This window comes from Grus americana, chromosome 2 (genome assembly GCF_028858705.1).
Source record: "Grus americana isolate bGruAme1 chromosome 2, bGruAme1.mat, whole genome shotgun sequence".
NCBI lineage: Eukaryota > Metazoa > Chordata > Aves > Gruiformes > Gruidae > Grus > Grus americana.
In genome coordinates this window covers 141,925,793-141,951,346 of record NC_072853.1, presented here as the reverse complement: position 1 = coordinate 141,951,346, position 25,554 = coordinate 141,925,793, and the positions used below count along the sequence as shown (strand labels likewise).

Below are 25,554 nucleotides of genomic sequence, written 5' to 3'. Positions count from 1 at the left end.
GTTTGTTAGCGAGTATACGCTGTTCAGCTTTCCACTTTGGAGCAGAAGCTGGAAGCTGGAAGCCAGCTCGGTCTCTGCATTCACAAAGGCTGGCCAGGCCCTTCTCTATGGAACGCAGAGCCAAGTTATACCGGGGCGATTTGAACAGAGCAACTTTCTGGCACAGACACAGCCAAGAGAGCAGTGACATCTCCCAAAAGGCACCTCAGAGGCAGGCAGATTTTTGGGATCGTTGTAGAACAGCTTCATCCCATTGGGATGACATCCTGTCCAGATGTCTCCAGTGTGAGGGTCAATAGACAAGTTATCGACCAGAGTGTCCAGCTGCAGCGTCTATCCAACGCAGAGGGAAACAAGAAAAAGAGAAGTTAAAGCTATCAGAAGTCCTGGAAGCAAACTATAACATAACCAATAGACTTGTCCAAGACTCTCATCTGACATAACTTAGACTGATTTTTTAAGAAATGTTTTCTCCCCCAGTGCTGTTTTCCTTTTCCCCCAGTATGCTTCATCCCCTCCTCTGTGCCGTGAGAAACCGGCTTGCTGCTCCGAGCTTTCCCTGTCGGCTCAGTCACACCTATGCTCGTGTTGATTACTTCAGTGCTTTGCGGTCTGACCCACACTGACTTCCACTGCGGCTCTACAGCATGCCCGAGGATCCCTCTCTGGTTGCTGGTGTGAGGGCGGAAGACCTGAAGCTCTGTAACGGGGCGCACAGCACCTCTGCAAACCCACGGCAGGAGCCATCCAGGCCAGAACGTCACGCATGATCAGGTTGAAATCTCAAGTGTTCATGGGGACTAATCTGTCCAAAATTCACATACGCCTCTTTTTTATGGAACAGCAGCACCTTACCTTCACATGGGTTAAATTCCAATTAGCATGTTTTTCCATAACATGGACATTATGATCAAGTACATCTGCAACATATATGTACCTTCAAAAGAAAGCACCTCTTAGCAATGTGTTTGAGTAAGCAGACACCAAAACCAGGCAGTTCCTCCTGTGCAAGCCCAGCTCTTCCCGCGAGGAATGCCAGCTCACAGTTCTCACACAGCAAGAGACATCGCAAGCAGACCCCAGGGCACTGAACTGAAGCCGACCTGCTGAGGCACTAATGTAGCTTCACGCTGTGCCAGTTCTTCCATTACAACACTGCAGCAGGTCTTCGATTGCGAGATCCGCAAATATGCTTTTTTTTTTTTTTAATTTAAGCTCACCTGTCTACACCACAGGACTGGTTAATTCAGTCATACAGATTTTAAGACTGTAGAGCATTCCCCACCTGCAGAAATCCCACCCTGTTAATCCTTGCAAGCAATATACACTAACTTCTGTATCGGCTGGTTAAAATGCAGCAACCTTTAATCTTATTACATATAAACTACCACGCGAAGCAGCAAACCTGCCTCCAGTTAAAGACCAAGACACATGACTTCAGTTCTACAAACCCTCCGTATCGCTTACATTGTACAGGTAGCACCTTGCCTTACATAAGCCAGTTTAGACACTCGACCGCGTGTACAAATTAGGATTTCGGGGATCTTTTGTGCGATCAAACAAAATCTAAGGCAAGGAGAAACTTACTTTCTGTCAGGTGAAATGTTAATTCCATTGGCTGAATAAAACCCAGCTGCTACTTCTTTAACTTCTTTTGGGCTGTAGTAAACAACATTTGACCATGTTAAACCCAAGAACATCTCCAAGAACATCAAGATGAAGTCGGAGAAGTAGTGGTCATTGGTAGCATAGAAGCTGTCTGGTCCCATAGCTACTATATCATTCACACTAAAAAAATAAAATGAGAGGGAGAAAAATAAGTGAAATAATTAAATGAGAGGTATGAAGGAGCATTGTAGGACTGCACAGAATCCAGCCAGGACATGGTTACCCCATAGACATAAAGGGGCAGCAATTACAGATGGTACTTCAGAAAGAGACTGAGTTATTTAGATCCTTTTTACTTCTTTTTTTTTTTTTTTTTTTTTGAGCCAAGACTGTGCAGTGCTGAGACCTGAACAGGACCATAGGGCATCAGCTAGAGATCTGGCTACCTGTCCATAGTTCATGGAAATTTTTCTCTTTTTTGGTTACATTCAACTAGACACCAGAGAACAGGTAGGAGTTGTGACAACTTTATCTATCAGGCTCTGTTTATCTTACAATCATTTGCAGTAGAACAGACCAAGAAAATTTTGTATGCAACAAAAAAAAGTTAAAAGTATGTTTATTTTTACACTGTAGCAAATTCAGCATTATAGAATATCTGAAGATTCATATCTGCAATGACCTGAGAGTGGGCTTTGTAAGAGAAGGGGAAATGGATGTCAAGCTAATTCACTGGCATCAATCACAGCAGCGCTTAAGACTGATTTAGTGATACAACTATTAAAAATCTCATTTACAGAAGAGATTGGAGAAAAGCAGTTTTTGATTATAGAGATAAGAAGCACTCAATAAGAGAAACAGGAAAGCTGGTTAAAGAGAAAATCTGTCATATTAATAATACCCTAAAACCAAAATCATCCTACTTTGGTTTTACCAAAGCAGCCTGTTCTTCTGGGGGAAGACCGTATTTGGCTCCAATACCTTGTCAGAAGGTCGTGTCGAATGGTTTTCAGGTGTAGAAGAGAATTGTCATCTTCTACAAATTTAAACAATTCTACTGTGCTCTTCTGATGGGGGTGGTTCACAACAAAGAGGTACACGGTGTCATCTTAAAAAAAAAAAAAAGAAATGGAAACAGCTGAATTCTCTGCAACAAGTTTGTGTGGCTGAGCACCCACAGCTCTGAAGGAAGCAGCCTCTAGTACAGAGCACATTTTGGGTTTGGGGCATTTGTCTCACAGTTCTTCAGAGGCAGAAGGACAAGTACCAAAGTAATGCAGGATGCCACTGCAACTGGAGCCAGATCTCCAGCCACTCTACTCCCTTGCTCGCTCTGTAGGAAACTGCTGTGTAAACTATGTTTTTGCTATTTCTGCCAAGGAAGAAAGAAATCATGGCTTCATCCTTGTGCCCAAGCCACTGGGTTTTGCAATCTGATGCACTATAATGACTGGTTGCATGAAAAAGCCACGGTCAGCTGGGAAGGAGGGCTTGTAGCCCAGCCAGTTTGGGCTCTCCAGTTTATTCACCGCACCCCCTGAGAAAGCTGAAGGAGCATCCTTCTCCTGTGTAAGGCTGCAGTTCCTCTGCCCAGCCCTTCCGGTGAGACCCTAAATTAGCCACCACTGATTTCTCCACCACCTTCCCCTTAAAGGGTGACTGTATGGGGACACAGGTCAAGCTGAAGCAGTGGTTCTCTTAATATTCGCAGACTTCTAATTGCCCTGCGAAAGGACAGGGAAAAAGAGAGGAAGGAGAGCACGGAGGGTATTTTATTGGTAGTCAGAGCCTGCTGTAGGAGAACATGTCTTGGAGAGGAGAACTTGGCTTGGTCACAGAGTACCAGAAATTCTGGTAATTTACAGAGATTTGATAATTTACTGTTTATCTATAAAAGTCTCCATTCTGGTCATTACTTGTCGGTGAAGCACATGTCTCCTCAAAGCCCGACCCCAGAGTGAGATAGGTGTAAATTGGTAAAATAAACTTCGTGTGATTTTCAACTCCTCAACCTTTTCCCATGTTTTCTTTCCTTTCAATATAAAGGACATCTTTCTGTCTCAGACAGCCTGAGATTATGTGCAAAGGTGTTTGCTTTAGCAGCTGACATTTAGGAAAGAGCCCAACCAAGATAAAAAGCCTGAAAACCTTTTTCTCTCCCAGCAAGCACGAGCTATCGGGGGTGCAATGCAAGGCTGCAGAGGGATTTCTGTTTGTGCTCTTTAGGCTGAGATTTGCCACCACCTCAAGTTAAAGCTCTGTTTACCTCTGTCTACATAGGTGCTGATTCCGTGAGGGTTAAACGATGCCAGATCAAACCCTCGGCTGATTCTCAGTTCCACTGCTCTGGGATTGTCTTCATTCAAATCCATCAAAAATAGTTCACCTGGCTTGTCTGGTGCAGGGCTCTTTATTCCTGGATATTTCAAGCCCTGTAAAATGAAAACATAAGAAAATCATTCTTGGATAAAAGATAATGGGAAGCATCACAGGGTTGAAAACGCTGGAGCCTTGTTCTGGTTGCAAGCAGACATCAGGATGTCCCCATGCCATGATGGAGATAGAGGGACCGGCTCTGCTCTCCCTGGTGAGCCCTTAACCGCGAGCACAGAGGGAGCAAGCTGCGTGGTGGGCATGAGGAGCCATGCCCAGGCACCTACCCCCTGGGTGGTGGCACCACTACCACCCTCTGCGGCCACCACCCAGGTGAGTGCTCCCCGTGCGCCAAACCACTCTGTGAACAGACACGCTGGGGGACAAACTGGAAGTAGAGCAGCACCGAATGCATCCGACGTGGTAAAGCCACGGGGAACAGCAGCAGTGCAACAGCTCACAATTTCTGGCACAAATTTTGCAACGTTATCATTCCCTGGGTGTCCCTGGAGCACGTAGATGAAAACATCAGCTCTTGTTTTAGAAAGAATCGCTTGCCCTCCTGATTGCAAAGAAAAGCTTGAAAACCTATGTCCTAAAGGCTAAAAAAAATTCAGGAACAAAATCAACACACAAAATCTGACTGTTTTTTTAAAAGACAGGGAATTAACACACCTTCTTAACAAGGGAAAGGTTTGACATTTCAACATTTCAAGTAAGCAGCATGAAAGAAATAGAAGGTTGCGTGGGCAGATAAGCCAGCGCAACAGGATACGCGTGTCAGAGCCACCACCGCCACTTCAGTGTCAAGAAGTGCACCGGTTCAAGCAGAAGGAAACACCAGCTAAGCCGACACAAGTCAGGGCCATTCCTAAGGAGCCAGCCAGCCTTGTAGGACAAAAGAGTCCGGCCTGTAATTTTCACCTATGGCTTCTATAGATAAGGAAGCAGGCAAGCCCTTGCGCAGGGAGTGTGCACGGGCACTTACGGAGCTGATGAAAGCCAAGCCATTGGGAAGTATGTCGATGTCTTCTGAACCAGCTTCTGCAAGACAGAGATAAACAGGGGGTTTTCAGGTGACATTAAATATTCCCCATCGAAAAATCTCCTGTTTTGTACAATTCCAGCTCTCGCGAACGCCCCTTTCCGATACGACTGCACAAGCGGTGAAGTTCAGCGGAAAAGTTCACAGCACATTAAAAGTGGTAGCAGAAGGCAGCAGCACGCCAGGTTAGGAACTAGTACTGGGGTTCACTTCTTTCTGGGGGTTAGGGGTGCCCCTGCGGTGGCCGAGCAGTCCCCCACCCAGCTCCGCACACTCCAGGGCGGCGCGGGATGAATCACCCACTTTCGATGGCAGTGTTCTGCAGCAAGCAATGAGCGCCGACCACGAGATTTTCAGGGCAAGACCGTACCCATCACTCAGCCTGCACGCTCGCATAAGGCAGCGCTGGGAATTGCGCATGCTAATTCTCCTGGTGACCTGGGGCATTTCATTAAGATGGATTGCCAAATATTTTGTTAAAGCTCTCAAGTGACAGAGAACCTACTATATCTTTAACAGCTAAGGGCTTTAATAGTTGGACCACATTTTTAACTGTGGGTAATCATTTCCAATATTGCCAGTTCCTGTAGTTCCTGTAATATTTTTCCCTGCTAGGAAAATAAAAAAAACAAAACAAAACAAAACAGAACAAAACAGAATAAAATAAAATAAAATAAAATAAAATAAAATAAAATAAAATCCTTTTAGTAAGAACACTAGAGCAATTTTAGGCTTTGATCAAGCACTCTCCAGAGAGCTTTTAGTCCAACACAGAAGCACGTTTGCCATCCTGCCTTTTCACCACTCCCCTGAGAAACCTCCCATCTCTTCTTCAAACCACCAGCACAAACAGCATTCCCCATAAGCCACTTTCCAGATCATGGCCGGATTAAACCCACCCAGGAGCTTTTGCTTAAAGGAGGAAACTGTTCTGCAGGTTTTATTTAATAGGGCCACCAACGCAAAAGTTTTCCACTCAGTTTTCCCCATGTGTCTGCACCCCCTCCTGCTTGGCCACAGACCACCCGCGTGACCCTACGTGGGTCACACCATCCTGGGCACCTCGGCACCTCCTCCTGAGGGTAAGGACCTGCAAATTCCAGCTGGTTTTATTGTTTGCTTTTATGCAACTCCTATTTATTATGGCATTAATTTGTCTGGGCTGTAATTTATCCTGTGGCTGCCAAACAGCTCTTATGGGGAGGAGCCCAATCCCCAAATTCACCTGTCCAGGCAAGTTCCTCCCCAGCTCAGCCCCAGGGAGATGCGGTGGCAGAACTTCACCCGGAGGGACAGGGGATGGGGACAGGGCCAGCTCCTCTGGAGGCTCAGCAACCCCCTGCTCCTCCCCATTACACTAACGAGCGGAGCGTCCCCACCTTCGGAAGAGCAAAAGGTCTGAAGATGCATTTTTGGGGGGGGAAGCCAGCCTGTTTTCCCACCTCCTGGGTTTTGGTTCTGAGTTTTGACTGGGCTCAGGCAGGAGGCAGACGTCTGCACTCATGTGCCCAGAGACATTTAGAGCCTGTGTTTCCCAACTAAAACTTTGAATTTGGTTTTTTTTCCTTTCAGCTCAGCTCACACCCTGGTTTAAGCAACAAGCTCCTTTTCTTTGCCCCAGCTCTTGGTCTCTCCAAGTCTGGGTTCATTTATGAGATGGGGTTAGTGGCGATTCCCCACTTCCCGGGATTGCTGCAAAGACAACAACATAAATAAATGCGGAAAGGCTTGATTGCCATGGTGACGTGAGCTGGACAGACAGCTTTTGCTGGCAGAGCACACTGGTGAGTGAACAGAGATATAATCATTTATCGCTGCTGAATTAGCGAGGCTGCCAAGCAGAAAGACGAGCAGGCTAATTGGGAGCGGATAATTAAAAAGAACAAGTTTCTGGTGGACGGAGTGTAACGAGAGCACTGCAACCAACTACTTTGAAAGCAACCACCCAGTAAAGCGCATTTTGGCCACTTCTCAGCCAGGACCTGGTATGTGTGGAAGACAGCGAGTGCTGTCAGAAGAGCAGCGAAATGCTGATTCAGCACGATCCTGCCGAGGCGGCGAGGAGGGGATGGAGACACACAGCTGGCCGCAGGGAAGCTCCCGCGCTCTCATGCGGGGCCCCATTTTGGGAGGGCTCTGGGCTGTGGCCGCAGGCGCCGTATGGACAGGAGAATTAGGAACTGATTTACGAAGTATCAGCTACCTCCACTGTACTGCTTAATTGTATCACCGAGCCCAGCTTGTCCATGGGATTATCTGAATAGGTAGCATTTTAAAAAAAATTAAAGATACTGAGAAAAATTACTCCCTACCCTACAAATGTTTTTTTTTTGTTCTTTATTTTATCTTGCTATGATATATTCCGTGGGTGCATCTAACAAAAAGTCCACCGGGATTTCACGTCCAAAAGCAACTGACTGTTTCGCCTATACAATTGTTCCAAGATGCAAGTATTTCTAGCAATTTTGATAGTAGCTTCTTGAACTTTGGGAATTAGTTCAGGACACATGGTTAGTTTATCATAAATCAGTAACACGAACGGACACTCATATAATTCAGAAGATACTGTTTATTCTAAACTATAGCCTTTTCTACATATCTGTGAATGAGGTTTAGGACAAGCTGCAGTTTTTTACTGGTTTGTTCAATGTTTGCATCTGTGCTTACATTGCACAATATCTGAAAAACAGAATAGATCAAGGTCTTAAAAAAAAGGGGAGAGAGACACAAAGGAGGAAATTGTGCAGAAAGAAAAGGGTCCACTAGAGAATTTTTCCATTTACTCTAGGTTTGCTTCCTTTACTACGGATGCATCACTTTTAACATAATTACAACAGACTCTACCAGATGCCTGTTCTTCCATGGACGGATTGGGTAGTTGAAGATTATTTTGTTCTGAGCTCGTCCAGCTCATCACCAATGTCCCACTTAAGAGGCCAGAAAGGCTATTTTAAGTGTTAAAATAAAGACAGACTGTTTATTCAACTTTGTCACAGCATTTTAAAGGAAGAATGCCTAGGAGGACCAAGATGTGCCTGTAGAAAGATATCCATACACAAGGTCACCCACAGGAGCACCCTTACAGACCCGCGTCCAGCAAAAGCCCTGGTTTGAAGAGTGCTACCTAGGCAGCGTCTAGATGTTAGGGCTTCTTGGGCTCCCTGAGTAATATAACTCCTCAGTCATATGAAATGAATGTTGGAAGATGTTTGTGGGAACATACCAACTTTTAAATTTGCACCAATCCTTGGTTATTTCTAATCCTGCCACATCGGACCCGCTGAGTTAAGCTTTGGCATTTTACTTTTTCTGGGCAGAGCGAAGTCCAGGCGAGGTGCAGAGCTCCATGTGAAGGGACGGCGTTACAGGAGCACAGCGAGAAGCAGAAATGAAGCTCTGTAAATCGATCCACCACCACCTCTGAGCAGAGCCGGGTTCTCAGAACTCACCTAATCTCCATGCAAATGTCAGGCACCAAAAATGAGATATTGTTCGGAAATTAAACACAACTGTATTTGCGATTTCCAGCTTTCCTTCTTTCCTCAACAGAGCAATCATGTTGCAAAATGTCTTGTAAAGATTGCAATAGTGATATGCTTAAAAGAATTACTCAGACATGGTTTTTATAGCAATCGCTATCAAACAAACATTATTCCGAGTAAAGTACCGCTCAATCTAGAAGACCTGGGAAGTTTTTTCAAATGCAATTTCTTCTGCGCATAACCTCAGGCAAAGGAACTCTGCGCATGCTTATTCATGGCAGTAATTTGACTTTATAAAGATGTTTGATTCCTGACACAAGGAAGAAGCAAGATTTATGAAATCAACACAGTGACTCAGCAAGCTCAAAGGCAAGGCTCTTCAAGCTCATCCAATGACTTTTTACACATGCAAAATCCAGGCGAATTTCAACAGAATTCAAGACACTTCTGAAAATACTAGGGAGGAGAAAACCCCCCGCCATTAAGCCTGTATTAAATTTAAAAATTATAATTTGGGGGAAAAGAGAGACACAAAAATGCAATCGATTGTAAAGCTATCCATTTCATACTCCGGTTATCCCAAAGCGAGAGAAAAAAACAAGACAGAAACATTGCAATGTGCTAAACACATGACCCAAAGGACAAAGTCAACATTTCAGCCCCTCTGTTAAACCTCTTTGCAAACCAGACTAAGATGACAAATATGACCCGCTGCTCTTTGAAACCACACAGCTGAATTGCGCAACTGCACCCAGCTCCTGCCTGCTCCTTGCGTGGCGCCGGGACCGGCCCGCCCCTAAATCTCTGCAAAATGAGGCGCTAAGGCGGGCGATCCTGGCTGGCATTTAGCAGCCGCTCCTTCGTGTCCTGGTTCTGGCAAGGATAGAGTGCTAAACCACGTCACTTCGCCACATGCCTGTGGCCTTCCTCGAAAGCCTCCACCCTCGCAGCATGTCCTGTCTTCAAGATGTCACCAGCTGACAGCCACCTGCAAGTGCCTGCCTGAAGAGCCAGCACACCCTCATCTAAAAGTCAAATTAAGTGGCTGAGCAAAGGAGAAGTGTTTGCAAGGTACTTGTTTTCAAGAAAAGGAACAGAAACATTAAATACCGAGGGCAAAAACTAGCTAGTTTTTCAGTATAATTTTCTTCCGGCAGTTTCTCCCTATCTCAAAGTCCAAGTAACAAATGAAAGTCAAATTAGCCCTTTGTTTTCAGGATCAGCCTTGGAAGCTGGCTTTAAGAAGCAGTTGCAAAATAAGGCTGGACAAAAGCAGTGCATTTGGTTATTTTGAGCACGTACCGATCCCTTTAATGAGCCGGCAGTTCGGGAGGCTTACTGGGGCTATTTCCCGTGAAGCATTCAGTCTGTTCCTGCAAGAGGAAAGAGGGTTAACAGCACACAGCCAGTTCTAAAACAGGTAACATTCCTAGCGTAGCATTATCTTAGTTTTATTGTCTGCCACATCGCAGCAACAAATCAGCTGTAAAATACCGAACAAGCAAAACCCAGAACTGACAACAGCAATGCTCCAAACCACTGTGATGGTTACACATGCCCAGGGATTAAGTGATTCTCCTACACTGAGCATCTTCAGGAACCTGACTTTGTTCGTGAGCTTCAGGAACAAGCTTTCATGACCCATTGCAGCTCAAATAATAAAATAACATAGCCATACTTTCTTCAGGTTTCAGCCACCTAAATACAGTAGCACCCTGCAGTTAGGACCAGCATTTCAGATGAGATGAGGGCGACCTTCTACCCCAACCCACTGGCTATTTTTGGTGACCAGGCCACCAGCAGTTGCACTTTCTCTATTCCTTAGTCCACATTCGGAAGTAGCGATAGCATTGTTGCAAGGCAGGACTACCCATTTCCTAACAACGGGTAGGATTTGGTAGTACGATTTTCAGCACTTACCCTGTCCCTTCCTCTCCTCTCCTGGTACTCACCCAGAGCATTATCCTTCAGCAGGGCTTATTTCATTCTTGAATACCCACAAAATTCGATCTCTAGCTCACGCTTTACCAGACAAGCAGATACAGACAGGTACCTACACATCAGTTCCTATTTCTCCATCTCTTTCATTCCAAGTTGTCTACAAATCTATATGAAAGGCACCTCACTACCAGGACTGCTGTGTTTGGCCATGGTGGTCCGCAGTGCCATAAGCAAAAATGTTGTGTTTCTATGTAAAAATGTCAAGTTGACATACTAGAATATTTCTTTTTTTTCCCCCCCCCAAAAAAGAAAGCTTTTGTTTAAACTCCTTCCCCATCATACACGCACGCTGAGGCTCTACTTGCTCCAATCACAGGAAATTCTGAATGCAAAGATCCCATACCAAAACCTAGCTATGTTTATGTTATAGTTTTAGGCATAAACTAAACAGCGCTATCAGTCTATGGTATGAAAAACATGCAATACAGCTGAGCGCCATATGGTATGTCAGCCCTGCATTTTTTTAATCACTTCATTATGAATTACAAATTGCTTCAATGCTGTATCATTGACACAGGTTGTTAACATAAGGCCAGAAAAAAGGACAAAAAGGGCAGAGGACAGCAAGGGAAAGGAGCCAAGTTAAATTCTCCCAAGGCCTCTCCTCCAGTTCAGGGGTCCTGACAACAAATTACAGCGGCTCCCAGCCCGCGAGCAGCACAGGGGGGATATCCGCTCCCCCCTCACCCCCCAGCATCCCGCATAGCTGAACCCTCTGGGTCGCCGAAGCTGGCTCGGGGCGATCACACCCAAAGTTTGCACTGCTGCCTGCTTAGCACTTTTCCCTTTCCTATTTGCATCGGCTTTTCCTGGGCAGCCTGCAAGCCACCCAGCCCCCAAAGCGCAGCAGGAACTCAGCCAGCAGCCAGGGAGGGATGATGATATCCCGAAAGCATTCCCAGGGAAACACTTCAAGGGCTGGAATGAGAGTAATTCAAAAGGACACTGGTCACAAGCCTGCAGCATATAGAGAGGCTTTTCCAAAACGTGTCCGTTTATCTAGCTCAGACACCCTTAGCTACTAAGCCAGATGGCCTACATAACTAACTAGCTGTACTAAAAACACAGCGGACTTGCAAACTGGGGGGGGATGCAACTTCAAAAAACTCAGGAATTTTGCTACTTGGTGCAACCCCAGTGCACAGCACCTTTCCCACCCGGTTACTCTTTCCAGTTTCAGTCCTCCACCCCCTGTCCCACTTTGTGGGACACAGACCACAGGCACGTCCTTTCCTTTGGCAGCAACCTGTTGCATATTCGAAGACCTCTCTCTCTTTCACTTTTCCTCTTCTCTAGACTTAACCAGTCCCAGATCTTTGAGGTTTCTTCCTGACAGGACTGAAAATCACCTCTCATTTTTGTTTTTGCTCCCAATTCTTTTCAAACTGTCAGAATCTTTCTGGAAGCATGCTGCTGTTTTGAACACAGTATGTAAGCTGAGCGCCGTATCAGTACAGGGTGTTATGAAACGGTAACATTGTATGTGTGTATGTAAATATATATATATGAATAATATTATATGCATATTGTTCTGAGGAAAACAGTAACACAGTATAATTCACACTCAAGTTTTACAAATTAGCTCAGACCTTTCTTCAGAAAAGAATTAGCAATTTAAAATGCCAATCGTGTAATTTCAGTTGGTAACACACAAGCACTTCACCCGTTTTCTACTGTACAAGACATACTCAAGTCCATTTGGTGGCTATCAACAGTACAATAGATGCATAAACAAACTTGATTTAAGCAGAATTAAGTTTGTAAGAGATTTGTAATAATTCTTCAAGCCTTAGCTTATAAGCATTTCAGAGATTCTTGTGTCATGCTACCTAGACACAATACACCAAACTCCGAAGGAACAGCAAAAAGTCTTTGCTGGATTCCTGCCTTCTGTGGGGGATGGATAACAGAGAGGCCTGGCAAGAGTTAACACTACCCACGGTTTCTCCTCTCAAGGCTGTGTTGAATGACTTTAGAGTACCTTCTTATCTGAAGTTGTGTGTTTCCAAACTGGAACCATCTCAAGACCACTGCTACAATGCAGTTTGCTGAAAACACAGCACATGGGAAAAACCCACAGAAAGCTACAGAGACTTGGGGCATCCTGTTTCTGTCAGGAGATTGTGCTTTACCAGATTCCCAATATTGCATTTGTTCATATGATTTGGAGGGGACGTGGGATCCCCTGCTCTTCACAGTGCTTTGAAATGGTTCTCCCAGCTAAAGCCCGGGAGCATTTTCCAGCTCTGCCACCCCAGCTTGTGCAACCCCAGGGCAGGAGCGTCCTGTTACCACCATGGTTATCGCTAATGCTTGCTGTGGATCTAGTGCAAGACTGCAAACACATCTATGTGAGGTACCTGGGTCCAGAGAGTATAACCCTCCTTCTAGCTACAACTGCTATCTAACCAAAGATCAATTAGCTGGATGTCGTTGCTTTGAAGTCAGGCATTTGGAGTCCTTGTTGACATGAGCAAAATTATGATGTAGCTGCCTTGCAACACAGTAATTCACCATCACTTTTCTGGCCTGAAACAACCAGGTAGGTGTTTAGTAGCTTTCAGGACAGAAGCTGCTGTAACACCAGTGTTCACATTCACATCTCATGATATGAGGTGTATGATATGGAGCATGGTATGGCTGGGTATTTTAGCTCACAGCAAGTGAGGTCTCAATTTATGATCACAGAAGTCCGTGCTCCTTCAGAGGTCATCTCATGTACACAGGGGCTATTGTTATCCAGAGGTCAGCTTTGGTCGAAAATAATGCAAGAGTTTCTGGCAATCAGACTTCCACTTACTGTTTGACCTATCGGCAGAAGATGAGGTAAATCTGCAGATACAGGTTTTGGCACGCCCCTGTTAAGTGCAGCCTCTGCAAGACCAGCGGTACCAGCCCCCCGCCCCAGGGCACCCTCTCCCTCTGGCCCCCTTGACCTCAGCATCTTGCCAGGGAGGATTTCACATCCCGCTTACCGCAAAGGGCATTTCCACTGGACAAATGATCCTAAAGTTAGTTTATCCCTGACGAGGGATGAGAAGGGCACCGCTGAGCAAGCCAGTGCCTAGCTCTTCTCTGGGGAAAACCGGTTCCCTTGATAATAATGATGATAGCGATGATGGTGATTATGATGATGGCAATAATGATGGTGATGATTAAACCTTCCCCTCTGGCCCAACTGTGCTTGTGTAAGGGCAGCTATTCGCTGAAGTTACACCCCAGATCAGGCGCCGAAGTGCCCCCACGCTCGGAGCGAGTAGGGGCGCACCCGCCTCCCCCCTGCCCGGCTCTGCCCCGCGGGGGCACCGGCTGCCACCCCCCACCTGCGGGGCCGCCTCAGCCCCATCCCGCGCCGCCGGCACCGGGGCCCGCAGCTCCGAGACCCCGCAGCCCATCCCGCCCGGGCTCCCCGGTACCCCCCGGCTGCCCGCACCCCCGGTACCCCCCGGGGCCGCCTCGTGCGCCCAGGAACCGCCCCGCGCCCCCGCCGCGCGCCGTCCGTCGGCCCCGCACGGCCCGCGGTCGCAGGGCGGCTCACCGAAAGGCCAGCAGCCGCTCCGCCGCCAAGGCTGCCGCTATGCCGACCAGAGCCACCGCCAGCAGCTTCCCCATGGCCGCCTCCCGCTCCCCGAGGCGCGCTCGCCGCTCTCCGCTCCCGGCTCCGCCGCGTCCCGCCCCGCCGCACCGCCCCGGGCCGCCCCCGGCGCACGGCGCTGCACACACCGCCGGCAGCACGCCCGCCCGCCCGCCCCGAGCAGAGCGGCCCGGCCCGCCTGAACCGACGGCGGAAAACGCGTTAACTTTCCCCGCAGACACGGCTCTGTCAACCCGCTGTCCCGGCAAACAAGTGGCGGGTCCGGGGGCAGAGTGGAACGGCAGGAGAAGGAGCCACAGTCAGCGCCGCTCTGTCGGCTCCGTGTTGCAGCACCCGTGTGAAAGGCAGGTGAAGTAAGTTCCAGGTTCTGTTACCAAAAAAAAAAAAAAAAAGCATTGTATAAAAATACGGGTTAGACAAAGGCTGTGTGATGCAGAATGTACAAGTACTCCACGTACACCTCATACTGAGATACACATGCTAGTACGTGTGCACTAATACCAATGCTTCTGCCCAAAAACCATGCTTGCTCTCGCTGCCACGCTCCAACAGCTTTCTTCTCCATGCAGAAGGGCAACAGAGCCTACCTTCGGGGCTGTAAGGTTCCTCCATGCAGCAATCTGCTTTTGCATCAGCTGCAGCATTGGCCTCCCTGTGCTCTCTGCTTTTTTGGGGAACGTGCCTTGGCGGGTCGATGCTCTCCCTCAGCAGTTACCTTTCCCTTTTCTGCACAGTGAATCCTCTCACCTGCAAGGCTCACATTCCTTTGCACTTTTCTGAAAGGCTCAGAAATCACTAAAAAGTGCTTTTCTGCTCTTCTTGCCCTTACCCTTGAGGCCAAGCAGATGCACCACACTTAGTAACACTTCAAGTAAAGTGTGCCGAGGAGGAGGAGGCACTCTAAAATATCTTTCCCCCTCAGTTTTGGAATACCTCTTTTCCTCTTCCTAGTCCTTGATTACTTTGGAATTATAGATAGGTGGGATTTGGGGCGGGGGGGGGGAGTTGTTTGGGTTTTTAGTTTGGTTTTTTTTTTCTTTTTGCCTGTGCATACAAATCTCACTCCAGCGAAGTCTGCTTCAATCCCAGAGGTACGTGGTAGGATGGGTAGGCAGCAGTGTTTAAAGTTTGGGGATATTTGGGATGATAAAATAAAGTTCAGTAGCCACTGCTCAGACCGTAGCATTTAATAATGCTGCCAGTCCTCCTATAGGCACAGGCTTTGCCTTCTCTATGAACCTGTACCTTTCAAAAATATATTCCATGGCACAGAGAAGATTATGAAACATATTGTGTCTGAATTTGAATCTATCATTCAATAGTGTAAAAAGGCTTACACAAGAATGATTGCTTATCTCAGCTTGATGCAGCACTGCTTTGCTGGCATAATATTTCTCATTTATTTATTTACACCACAGTTTAATTTGCAAGAGCACGTACTGCTTACTATCTGGGTCTCAATTTTGGCACAAGGTGGGTGCAATTCATCTGATAAAATGTAAATGTCTACAGGGGATATGGAGACATCAGAGCTGGTCATAAGATTGCAAGAGTGGCCATACTGTCTCAGACCAAGGGTTCATCTAGGGCAACAGCCAACAGAGGTGGTAGACAGGGCTTAGGGAAGAGTAAGGAGATGGAGGGCAAGTTGGATAAATCCCCCAAGTTTCTTTCCCAGCTCCTAATTATTTTCAGCTCAGTATGATGAGCTTTTCCTATTTAGTAATTCTTAATAGATCTATCTTTCAAGCACTTTCCTGTCTTCCCTTGAAGTGAGTTGTGATTTTATGGTATTTTTCACCAACGCCAAGCCACCCAGGCACCCTGTATAGTCAGGGCAGGAAAACAGTTACTTTGAGGTAGCAATTCATATGAAATGAATATGCCTAAAATAGACCAAGAAATCTTCCCTAAGAAGTGGCCATTTCTTTGCATTCATTGGAAAGGAGCCTACAGTGACTATTTCAAGTGCAGAAATCTGCTCTGTAGGTGCCTGAAGGTAGATGGAGTGAATCTCCCTTGAAGTCTCTGCTCATCAAGTCACCTTTGACTGAAGAAAGAGCCTGGTTTTCTCAGCAGCTTACCTCCTCAGCACAATCCCAGCCAGCCTGGGGTCTGTCTGTTGGCACTGTCAGCATCCGCTGCGGCTTGCCCTCCCCAGCACCCCACCGGCTGGCCAAGTAGCTGCAGCAAGGCTGGAAAACACATGGCTGCTCTTTGGTCTGTCACAAATTCCCCTGAACTCTTTGCCTTTGGGGGCACTTAGAAGAGACCTGGGAGTGACCGATTGCCATGTAGTATAATGACTAAAAGCAGGAATGAGTTGTGTGCACATAATCGGCCGTAGAGGGATATGTACCAAGCCTGGGAGTGGAGGAAGTGAGCAGAGCAGGGAGACAGGGTAAGTCTTATTCTATTTTAGTCATTTAGACTCCTCTACAGACAAGGAAGGAAAAGCAGCCCTCTGGAAACATGTCCAAGGGTGCATTTATTCCATCAGGAGAAGCATGGGTGAAGTAGGACAAGTAGCGGTCTGTAGATGCCTAGCCTCCACTCGTGATAGAGGGAAGTTAGACAACTTGCTAAGAAAATAAAAGGTAGCGTTTGCATGGCTAAAGATAAAGGGAATCATTTCTACCAAATAATTTGGAAGTCTTAAATTCTTTCACTTGTGAAAGATATGCCCTTTACATATGCCTCTATCACATATCATCATCTTTTTAAAGAGATAAAATATAGAAGCTATGTACACACAGATTTGGATTTCACAACAAACTATTTCAAAATGCATCATGCTTGACTCATTAGTGAAACACAATGTGTTTTACCAAACCAACTTTAAAAAAGCTGAAACTCTCTTTTTATCCACATTTTGCTCTCTCTTATACTGGTGTATATTCACCAATATCTGCATTGCCAAAGTATTTATAATGGATTTACACTAAAGATTAAAGGTCAGAATATTATTCTAAAGCACTTTTGGGGGGCCGATCTGACTAAATACAGAAGCCTACAATGCAGACATGGTAGTATCAGCTAGACCCTTCAGACTATGGAGGGCATTGAGGGACCCAAGCTATGGAGGGAGTTGAGAGCAAACCTGGTCAGCAACTAGTGAGGAGTCAGACAGCGCTCATTGACCCAGAGCTGCTTTACAAATACTGAAACAAATTTACAAGAGGACATGTGGCATGAAGACCAGGCAGACATGAGGAAGCAAGTAGAGACCAACCTCAACACTGCTATAGCTTAACTGTAGAAACAAGCTGGGGATGTCAAAACAGTGTGGAAAGTTTCAAAGAGAGACTAATGAGATCTTAAACCGAACTCATCAGTTTTGCCAAATGCAGATCTTAGGTCTGGGTTAGTGAAAAGGTCACACCCGTCAGATTGCTGCTGACATGCAGGTGCTGCGCCAGCTTCAGGTAAAAATAAAAACTGGCAGGCAAGAAAGCTGCTTACTACAAAACTGGGCAGAAGTTGCAAGCAAAGCCTAAGGTTTGCATACTGAAAGTTGAGGGGGAAAGCTTCAAAAGCTGTCAGTCATAGAAATTACAAGATTCTCTACAAAGGCTGTGGCCTAAAACCACTTTAACCCTGTTAACTGATCAAAGGGAAATTGCAGATTGTTTGCTCAAAGACCTCAGCAATTTCTTAAACCCTGCATGCTTCAGCTCTGCTAGAGTTAAAAACCTCTACCCAGCTCCCCATTCCGAAGCTGGGAGCAGAGATTTCTACAGCTGCTGAGCAGCTGCCCCAGGACAAGACAAAGTCCCTGCTCACACCCTACCACTATACATAAATAAACTGGAGTTCACCATAATCACCCAATAAAGAGGTAGTACCTCAAGAGGTTCAAGAATACAGATGCATAGTGTCTTTTGCAAAGAAAAAGGTAAAAACATTCCTGCAGTGACACCAAAGTATATTGATTTTCTCAACTGCTGAGAAAAATCTGTGTCAAAATGACATCAATGGATTTGTTGCTGAGGCTGTTGAAAAGGCTCTTGCAGAAACAATCTGGCTTTCAACCTTGTCCTACTTCAGAGAGACCAAAGGTCTCTACCTGGCCTTTATAGAGCTAACCGAAGACTCCAGCACTGTCAGCTACGAGCAGCCCAGAGGCATCTGCCTAAATTTGGATGTCCAAATAAGTTTGTGAGCATATTTTGCTTATTTCATGATGGTGTGAAGTAATGCAAAGGTTTTCAGTGATGGCAAGATGTCAGAACATGTCACTGTCAAAAACAGCCCCAAGCAAGGCTATGTCCTAACCCAACTCTTGTTTACTGTCTTTTATGCAGCAGTGCTTCTTGCTGCATCTGGAAGCAGCAGCGAAGGGAGCTGCTTTAATTATTTTATAGGTGGCAGAATTGCTAAACTGGAGAGATGCCAGGCTAAATTGAAAGTCAGAGAGGTCCTCCCAGGCAATCTGCCCTTTGCTGCTGACAGTGTGCTGGTTGTGCAGAACATTACTGATGGCTTCGATTGCACTGCCATGGCTCAGCCTTGTCACAAGCATAAAACAAATAATGCTGTCTTTTTCCAGGCAGAAGCATGCTGAGCCAGTAGTGTGCCTTGGCAATACAATGCTTAAGTCTCGCAGGTGAAATTCTGCTGTTTTGGCAGCAAGCTCCTCAAACACCATCACTGATAATGGTTGGTCAAAGGAGGGAGAGGGCCATGTGGCTTTTGAAAGATTAAAGCTGTGTATGAAATGAAGGAGGCTCTTGACTTCGACCACCACTCTTCTGTACGGTGCAGAAAGACTCTCAGCAATGCACAACAATTGCTCCGAGTCGCAGCCCAGGCTATGCGCACTATCATGCCCTTGCAGATAAAAAAAAAAGAACAACATCCTGAATGCTGAGATTTGAACTACTGACAAATATTAACCACTGCCAAAGGCTCTTGCGGGCTTAACTACGCTGGTGTGAGCACTGGTGCAAAGCGGTGCACGTAGTTGTGTTCTGGGGTAGAAAGTGAAGTACAGTCCAACGCAATCTTACAAGCAGGCATCCAGCACTGATTTTCAATCGTGGCATTAGTTTCACAGCACAGGAGGCTCACCGCTGGCTGCTGTGGTGGGGATGGTGCACTGATGCCATCATAGCCTCTCACTGACGTGGAAGAACAGACAAGGACTGAGAGGAAAATCCCTAATTAAGCATTACCCCTGTGCTAGCCCTGTTTACTTATGCATTGCAAATATCAGGGAAATTTCTCAGAAATGAAACCACAGAAGCTGAATTTTCAGGATTCAATATCTCCATAAAAAGATACAAAGTCACATTTAGAACTTCAGCAGCTTTCAGAAGACTTTAACAAAAAGAAAGGGAGGACATAGCCTTGACTCATAAATACAATAGCAAACAAGAAAAAACTATTATACACATTATGCTATGAAGTTTTGTGCTAAAACAAAATACAAGTGTGGTTAAGAGTGTTAGCATCTAAAGTTGCTTTATAAAATACAGTCTTCTTAGATTGTATTGGCACCATGAAGCATAAAGAAAATGAGGAAATGGAAGCATAGAATGAATACAGAAGTGCACATTTCTTCATCAACTATGATTCCTACAACTGGTTTCTCACTTTCTGGACTGTCCTGCACGTACACCCCAGCCTACTTTCAGACTCAATCAGTGTAAAGCCAGTATAACGCCACCAAGATTAATGTAATCTTTTCTCACAGCTCCAAGTCCTGGTACTGGTGTTACTGGAGTTGCTTCAAATACACAAGTGTAGATGTCGGCTGTGGAAGCTCCTACATGAGATAAGGTAAGGAGACCTTCAAACCAGGCTGTTCTAGTGGAGTAATCATCGATTCTGATGCTGTGGAAAGCAATTCATACTTCTTCATTGGAGGGATGGTGGCCACAGCCTGAAATTGTACAAGTGGATTTGGACTATATGCAATGTGTGGCGGGAACGTTCAGGGTTTCAGGCAACCCTAGGTGCAGCAGAGAGACCCAAATTAACATCCTTACCTCCTCGTGAGATGGCATTGGGGGTTTGGTAGTTCTGTTTGGCCTGATCACCCTATGTGCACTGAGCTGACTGAGCCACAGTCTTATCAGGTGGGTTGCTTCATGTCCTGTGAGGAGCAGCTGAGGACTCTGGGTTTGTCTAGTTCGGAGAAAAGGAGGCTGAGGGGTGACCTCATCGCTCTCTGCAGCTTCCTGAGGAGGGGACATGGAGAGGGAGGTGCTGAGCTCTTCTCCCTGATATCCAGTGACAGGACACGTGGGAACGGTTCAAAGCTGCGCCAGGGGAAGTTTAGAGTGGACATTAGGAAGCATTTCTTTACCGAGAGGGTGGTCAGACAGTGGAACAGGCTTCCCAGAGTGATGATCGGTGTCCCAAGCCTGGCAGTGTTTAAGAGGCATTTGGACAATGCCCTTAGTAACATGCTTTAACTTTTGGTCAGCCCTGAAGTGGTCAGGCAGTTGGACTAGGTGATCCTTGTAGGTCCCTTCCAACTGAAATAGTCTATTATTCTATTCTATTCTATTCTATTCTGTTCTGTTCTGTTCTGTTCTGTTCTGTTCTGTTCTGTTCTAAAGTTCAGCTTCATATTCAGCTGTAGCCACATAGGAAGAGACAAGAAGAATTGGGGGGGGGGAGGGGCTCAGGATGTTGAACTGAGGTCTCTCCCTTACCAGCAAGGGAATCACAGAGAGAACCCAGAGTTGCTGTGGTAGGGAGGTTATATACCTAGATAAAACACATGCACACGTCCACCCCGTTCATTTTATTACCAGTGTACAGAGCAAAGTGTTTACAAATCTGAGAGCAGCCTGCAAGAAGTAGCCTTTTCCTTTAGCATGGGAAGTATCTCTAGCAGGAGAAGTAGTTTGGAGGCCAAGATAGAAGAGTCAATGCATGAGAAGTAACAGACTCAACTTCGCTCACATTTTTTGGCAGCTTTGAGTAATTGCAGTCTTAAAAGATATTTGGCAGTTAGACAAGCAAGAGGAAAGACATATCCTCACCGTTGTTTTCAGTGGGAAGAACTTTACACACGTATTGTTTGATTGGTTTTGTCTGTGTCTGAATTTGTTTTCTGAATTTGCAAACCCTTCTGGTAAAACTGATGTGAAAACTAAATATACTGTCATAAATCTACGACTTACAAAAAATACTATTATCTAATCCTTTGGGCATGTAGGGCAGGACAGACAACTAAATAATATAGAGTATGCACCTGAGATCTGATCCCTACACAGAATATGATTACCTACCTTCCATTGGAATTAAGATGAAAATAAAGTGTAAAAATCTCTCAGCTAAGATTGACTTAAGCAAACTGAAAACAATACTATCCCTTTAGAAGAGGCTGTCTAAATTATACTCGCATTAAGCCTGAAAAATCCAAGAGATTCCTGCAGTTATACAGCTAAGTGCTGTAAATACTTTACCTATTTGCAGTTATGTTCTTAATATTTAACTTTAAAATACTTTCATTCAGGTATAACAGTATATGGATATAAATGGATATATACTGTTATAACAGTATCTAACCATTTAAAGGTATAATACATGTGGATTCATGAGCTATTTTACTTTTCTTTTAAGCATAAACTGTGAACAGATAATGTGAAAAAGACTCCAGGACCTGCCAGATGTAGACATCCACCTTGTTCTCAACCTAATTCAGCGCAAGAACAGTTTGTACATGAATCCCATTAGGCTGCGACGGAGCTTCTGGAAAAGAAACTAGACTTTGTCTTTTCTGCCTAATATCATCACAAGGAAAACACAAAGAGGAGCTACAAGGTGCACAGAGTGGAGTGTTGTACACTTGACACGCAGAAACGCTGATATCTCATCTCCTTGGAGTACCCTGGGTAGCTGGTCCCAGCGGCCCTCCAGCAGTAGACAGCTTGAGCCATGTGGTATCAAAACTATTACAATTTGGCTGCCAACAGGTTTTTAGGAGACACTGCATGATTTTTTTCTGTGGTTTACCTTTCGTTCTAACATGAGCGTAAATTTCAACTGTAACAGCAAAAGGCAAGCTTCTATTTTATCATAAGAAAGAAGCAATTATTACATTTTAAATCTTTGATTAGCATCTTTGAGAGAAGCTTAAACTTTCTGATCACAGTGTGGAGGTACACACAGTGCAGAACATGTTGTATTCTAAATTTTGACCACGTTAGTTTGACGTACAAATATCAGCACGATGAACAAGAAATCAGTTCACCTACCTTCCTCTCTTAGAAATCTTACATACAATGATCAGAAGATTGTAGAGTATTCCAGTACTCTGTGTTGAAACGTTCTTGTGATCTACCGCTAAGATCACTATGTATATAGAATATACTATGTATATTCTAATTTTTTTAATTATATTATCCATATGAGTGTGTTTGTAGGGTGGGGTTTTTTTACTTCAAAAATTGTTGATTTAATGTTTCTTGTAACCTAGTGTCACAATTTTGTGATTCAATAAAATTGCACATGGTTGAAACCTTCAGCACTCTTCCTTAAAACCTAGGTGGGACTTGAAGAGTTCTGTGAAGTTTCTTCACTGATGAAAGTGCTTTGCAAAGCTCAAAAGAAAATATGAACAGATGAGTCTGCTGGCATCGGGCTGACCTAGGGGCTTTTCTGCAAGCAGGTCAGATGCAACCATGGGCACTTAGGCTGTCCCAGCAGGGCACAGAAAAGAAGACCTATGATCCTTGACATCCTGAGTTGGAGACTCACACAACTGGCTCTTGCTTGCTGCTTCCTTGAAGTTTTGTCTTGAGAGTCCAGTTTTGCTCTGAGTCCTAAAACCCCTTAAAGCCTCTTGTGTTTTATGGAACTGATTCAGTGATTTGTCTCAAGAGCAGACTGCATTCCTACTGATCTCCTTCCCCTGGGAGTACACCGGGCACTTTTAGGTGCAGGTGCCACCAGATTGCCAACACAGTGCCATGTGTGTCTCTCAGGGTGCTGGTCTCAGGTAGGCTTTGGGTGCTGGGAGGGAAGGGTTGGGGCAGGGGGTTCATTGCTACAGACCACAACTCTTCTTCCATCCCTCGCCCACCCCAGGGATCCCCTGTGCTCAGTCCCATCGGCATCTATGCCAGAACTGGGGCAAAATCAAATATTTGGGCCCCTCCGTCGCAGTTTAGCTTTTGCTCATTGAACCACCCTGCTTCGCTTGCTTACGAAACAGTGCTCGCAGAACTCCATGTTATCACAGAAATCTTCCCCAAAATATTTCCTCCGGAATTCATTAGATTGCAAGCACTTTGGCTATTTGCCTTTACTTTTTGCAGAGTAAAAACTTTCTCAGGGCTTGTAATATGTGAACAATAAATAACAGTTGTAAAGAAATAATTCAGAATTATATAATTAAAGCTTGGGGAAATTTACCACTTATTGGGTCATTTTATAAAAGACCAAAAATAAATGTCCTTAGAAGAAAAAGTAGTAAGATTTTTTTTTCAAAAGGGAATTCTCTGATTTCTTCTGCAGACCTGTCCTCCAAGAATCAGGCATATTTGCGAGATGACTAATTCCCTCAGTGCACTTGCCATTCCACTCAGTGATGAGCATTTAGATGGATTATGAAAAACATTTTCCTCTGTTTGTACAATGGTTGTTTGTATCACAAGTTTGATTTGAATGTTAGATAAATAATAAATTTAAATAATAAAAGAAAAACAATACTGTCCTATTTCTTCATAGTATTTGAAAGTAGTTTCTAATATCACCACAGCACACACCTTATTTATTAAACAACTTTTATTTCTGCATAATTTTACTAACCACATTCTAATAATCAACTGTCTAAACCAAATATTGATTAAATTACTGCCTTTGACAACATCTATAATTTACTTTTAAAAGTACCGTCCTAAAGAACCACATTATATTTGGCTTACTTTATACTTAATGGAGGAAAATTAATATTTCTAGAGTATGTCTCACCTGTTTTTGATTTCCAGCTTCAAAATGAAATTGCACCCTACAACCATGTCCACGGACCCTCCCAGGAGATGCTGTGACAAGCTCAAGAGTCTGATGTCTACGCTGTAGGTATCTGTGTTTGGATAAAGGAGGAGAAAAGTTTTCTTGTCTGACCTGAGCATTGCCATGCCAAGAGTCACATCATCTTTCCAACTATCTCGCTCCGGCTGGTATCTATCTTTGCATAGGTTTTGTTACGCTTCACTGTGCCTATCAAGGAAACAAAAGTCTGGTCTTGGGAAAGGTGATGGCAAAAATGAGTAACTGCACCTTCCCCTGTCTACTTACCATTGCTTCAGAAATGTTCTCACTGTCTCTCGCAGTGCAAAAATCTTCCAGCAGCCTGAGGAGGAGAGGCTCTTTAGCTTGTTCTTCTCTTGGAAAAGATATCTGTTTCAAGCAGGAATAAAAACACCACTTTAAGTTACCATTTCTCAGAAGGAGGTACATATTATTGACAATATTTGTACTGCAACAGGGTGGTAAGTGGGTTGATTTTTTTAAAGGTTTGGTTATAAAGAATCTTCTTGAAATATCAAGACTTTTCTCCGAGAGCTTTTCAGTTTCAGATGCAATTCACCATATCTTTGACATGACTGTTATGTTGATACTAAAAAGTATCAGACATCTCCTGATACTTCAGGACTCCTTCTTCTATTAGGTCTGTGTGATCTGTTGATGATGAAGAAAGCCCACAGTGCGCAGCATTGTATTTTCCTGTTTCTTACATAATTATTTAAAAGGAAGAGCCCAAGTCATGATCTTTGTTTTAAACTGTCAGAACTCTTACTGACTTAATTGAGAATATGGTTGGAAAAGGACAGACTATAAAAAGAATAAAAATGAGTTAAATGAGGACTTGGCCCAGAGAATGCAGGAGAAAAAATAAAACAAAGCAAAAATAAAGCCTACATGCAATTCCTAGACAAAGCTACTGAGAAAGTTGTGATTGGTCACTATGGCAACAGATTTTTAAATGGAAATAAAATGCCTTTAATACTGCAAGCACATTTTTCTATACAGATCTAGTAAATTATCTCAGACCTCATTAAAATGAGTATAATTTTACAATAGGTATTCTATATAATGTTTGAAACACCAATACACAGAGAATCACAACATAAATAGCTATAAGATGTTGATGTTTTTACTGTATTACTGGTTCAGCCATTCAGAGGCTCAGGAGATAAATGGTCACATTTGTTTTTTCCTTTCCTTGGGGAGTCTTTTAATAACTGGTATAAATCAAGGCAACTGCAAGCTTAAATGAAAAATATTTGCATTTGTTTTCTTGGCTTTTATACTAATGGACTTGGGTTGGTGAATCAACATGTTGAGCTCTATTCCGCGATGTAAGAATTTGTTCGTACAGCCTCCAGACTGACGGAAGCGATTCAATTCTCACCCCCTTTGCTCGGCACCCCTCACAAAGGCAGCGAGGCCAAGCCAGCCTTGCACCATTCACATGAATTTTGGATGCC

General features: G+C 44.7%; 1 protein-coding gene across 7 annotated transcripts in view; it reads right to left on the bottom strand.

Moving 5' to 3' along the window:
* LOC129202196 (serum paraoxonase/arylesterase 2) overlaps positions 1-14,205 on the bottom strand; it is a 33,495-nt gene extending 19,290 nt beyond the window's left edge. For all 7 annotated transcript variants that reach the window (XM_054814463.1, XM_054814457.1, XM_054814462.1 and 4 more), the window contains exons 1-8: positions 14,048-14,205; positions 9,811-9,881; positions 4,970-5,025; positions 3,875-4,040; positions 2,590-2,716; positions 1,588-1,788; positions 856-937; positions 205-333 (exon numbers count right to left, since the gene is read on the bottom strand). In XM_054814463.1, coding sequence (XP_054670438.1) covers positions 205-333; positions 856-937; positions 1,588-1,788; positions 2,590-2,716; positions 3,875-4,040; positions 4,970-5,025; positions 9,811-9,881; positions 14,048-14,121 — 906 coding nt within the window. In that variant the 5' untranslated portion in view covers positions 14,122-14,205. The remainder of the gene's footprint in view (positions 1-204; positions 334-855; positions 938-1,587; positions 1,789-2,589; positions 2,717-3,874; positions 4,041-4,969; positions 5,026-9,810; positions 9,882-14,047) is intronic.
* Positions 14,206-25,554: the final 11,349 nt, after the last annotated feature.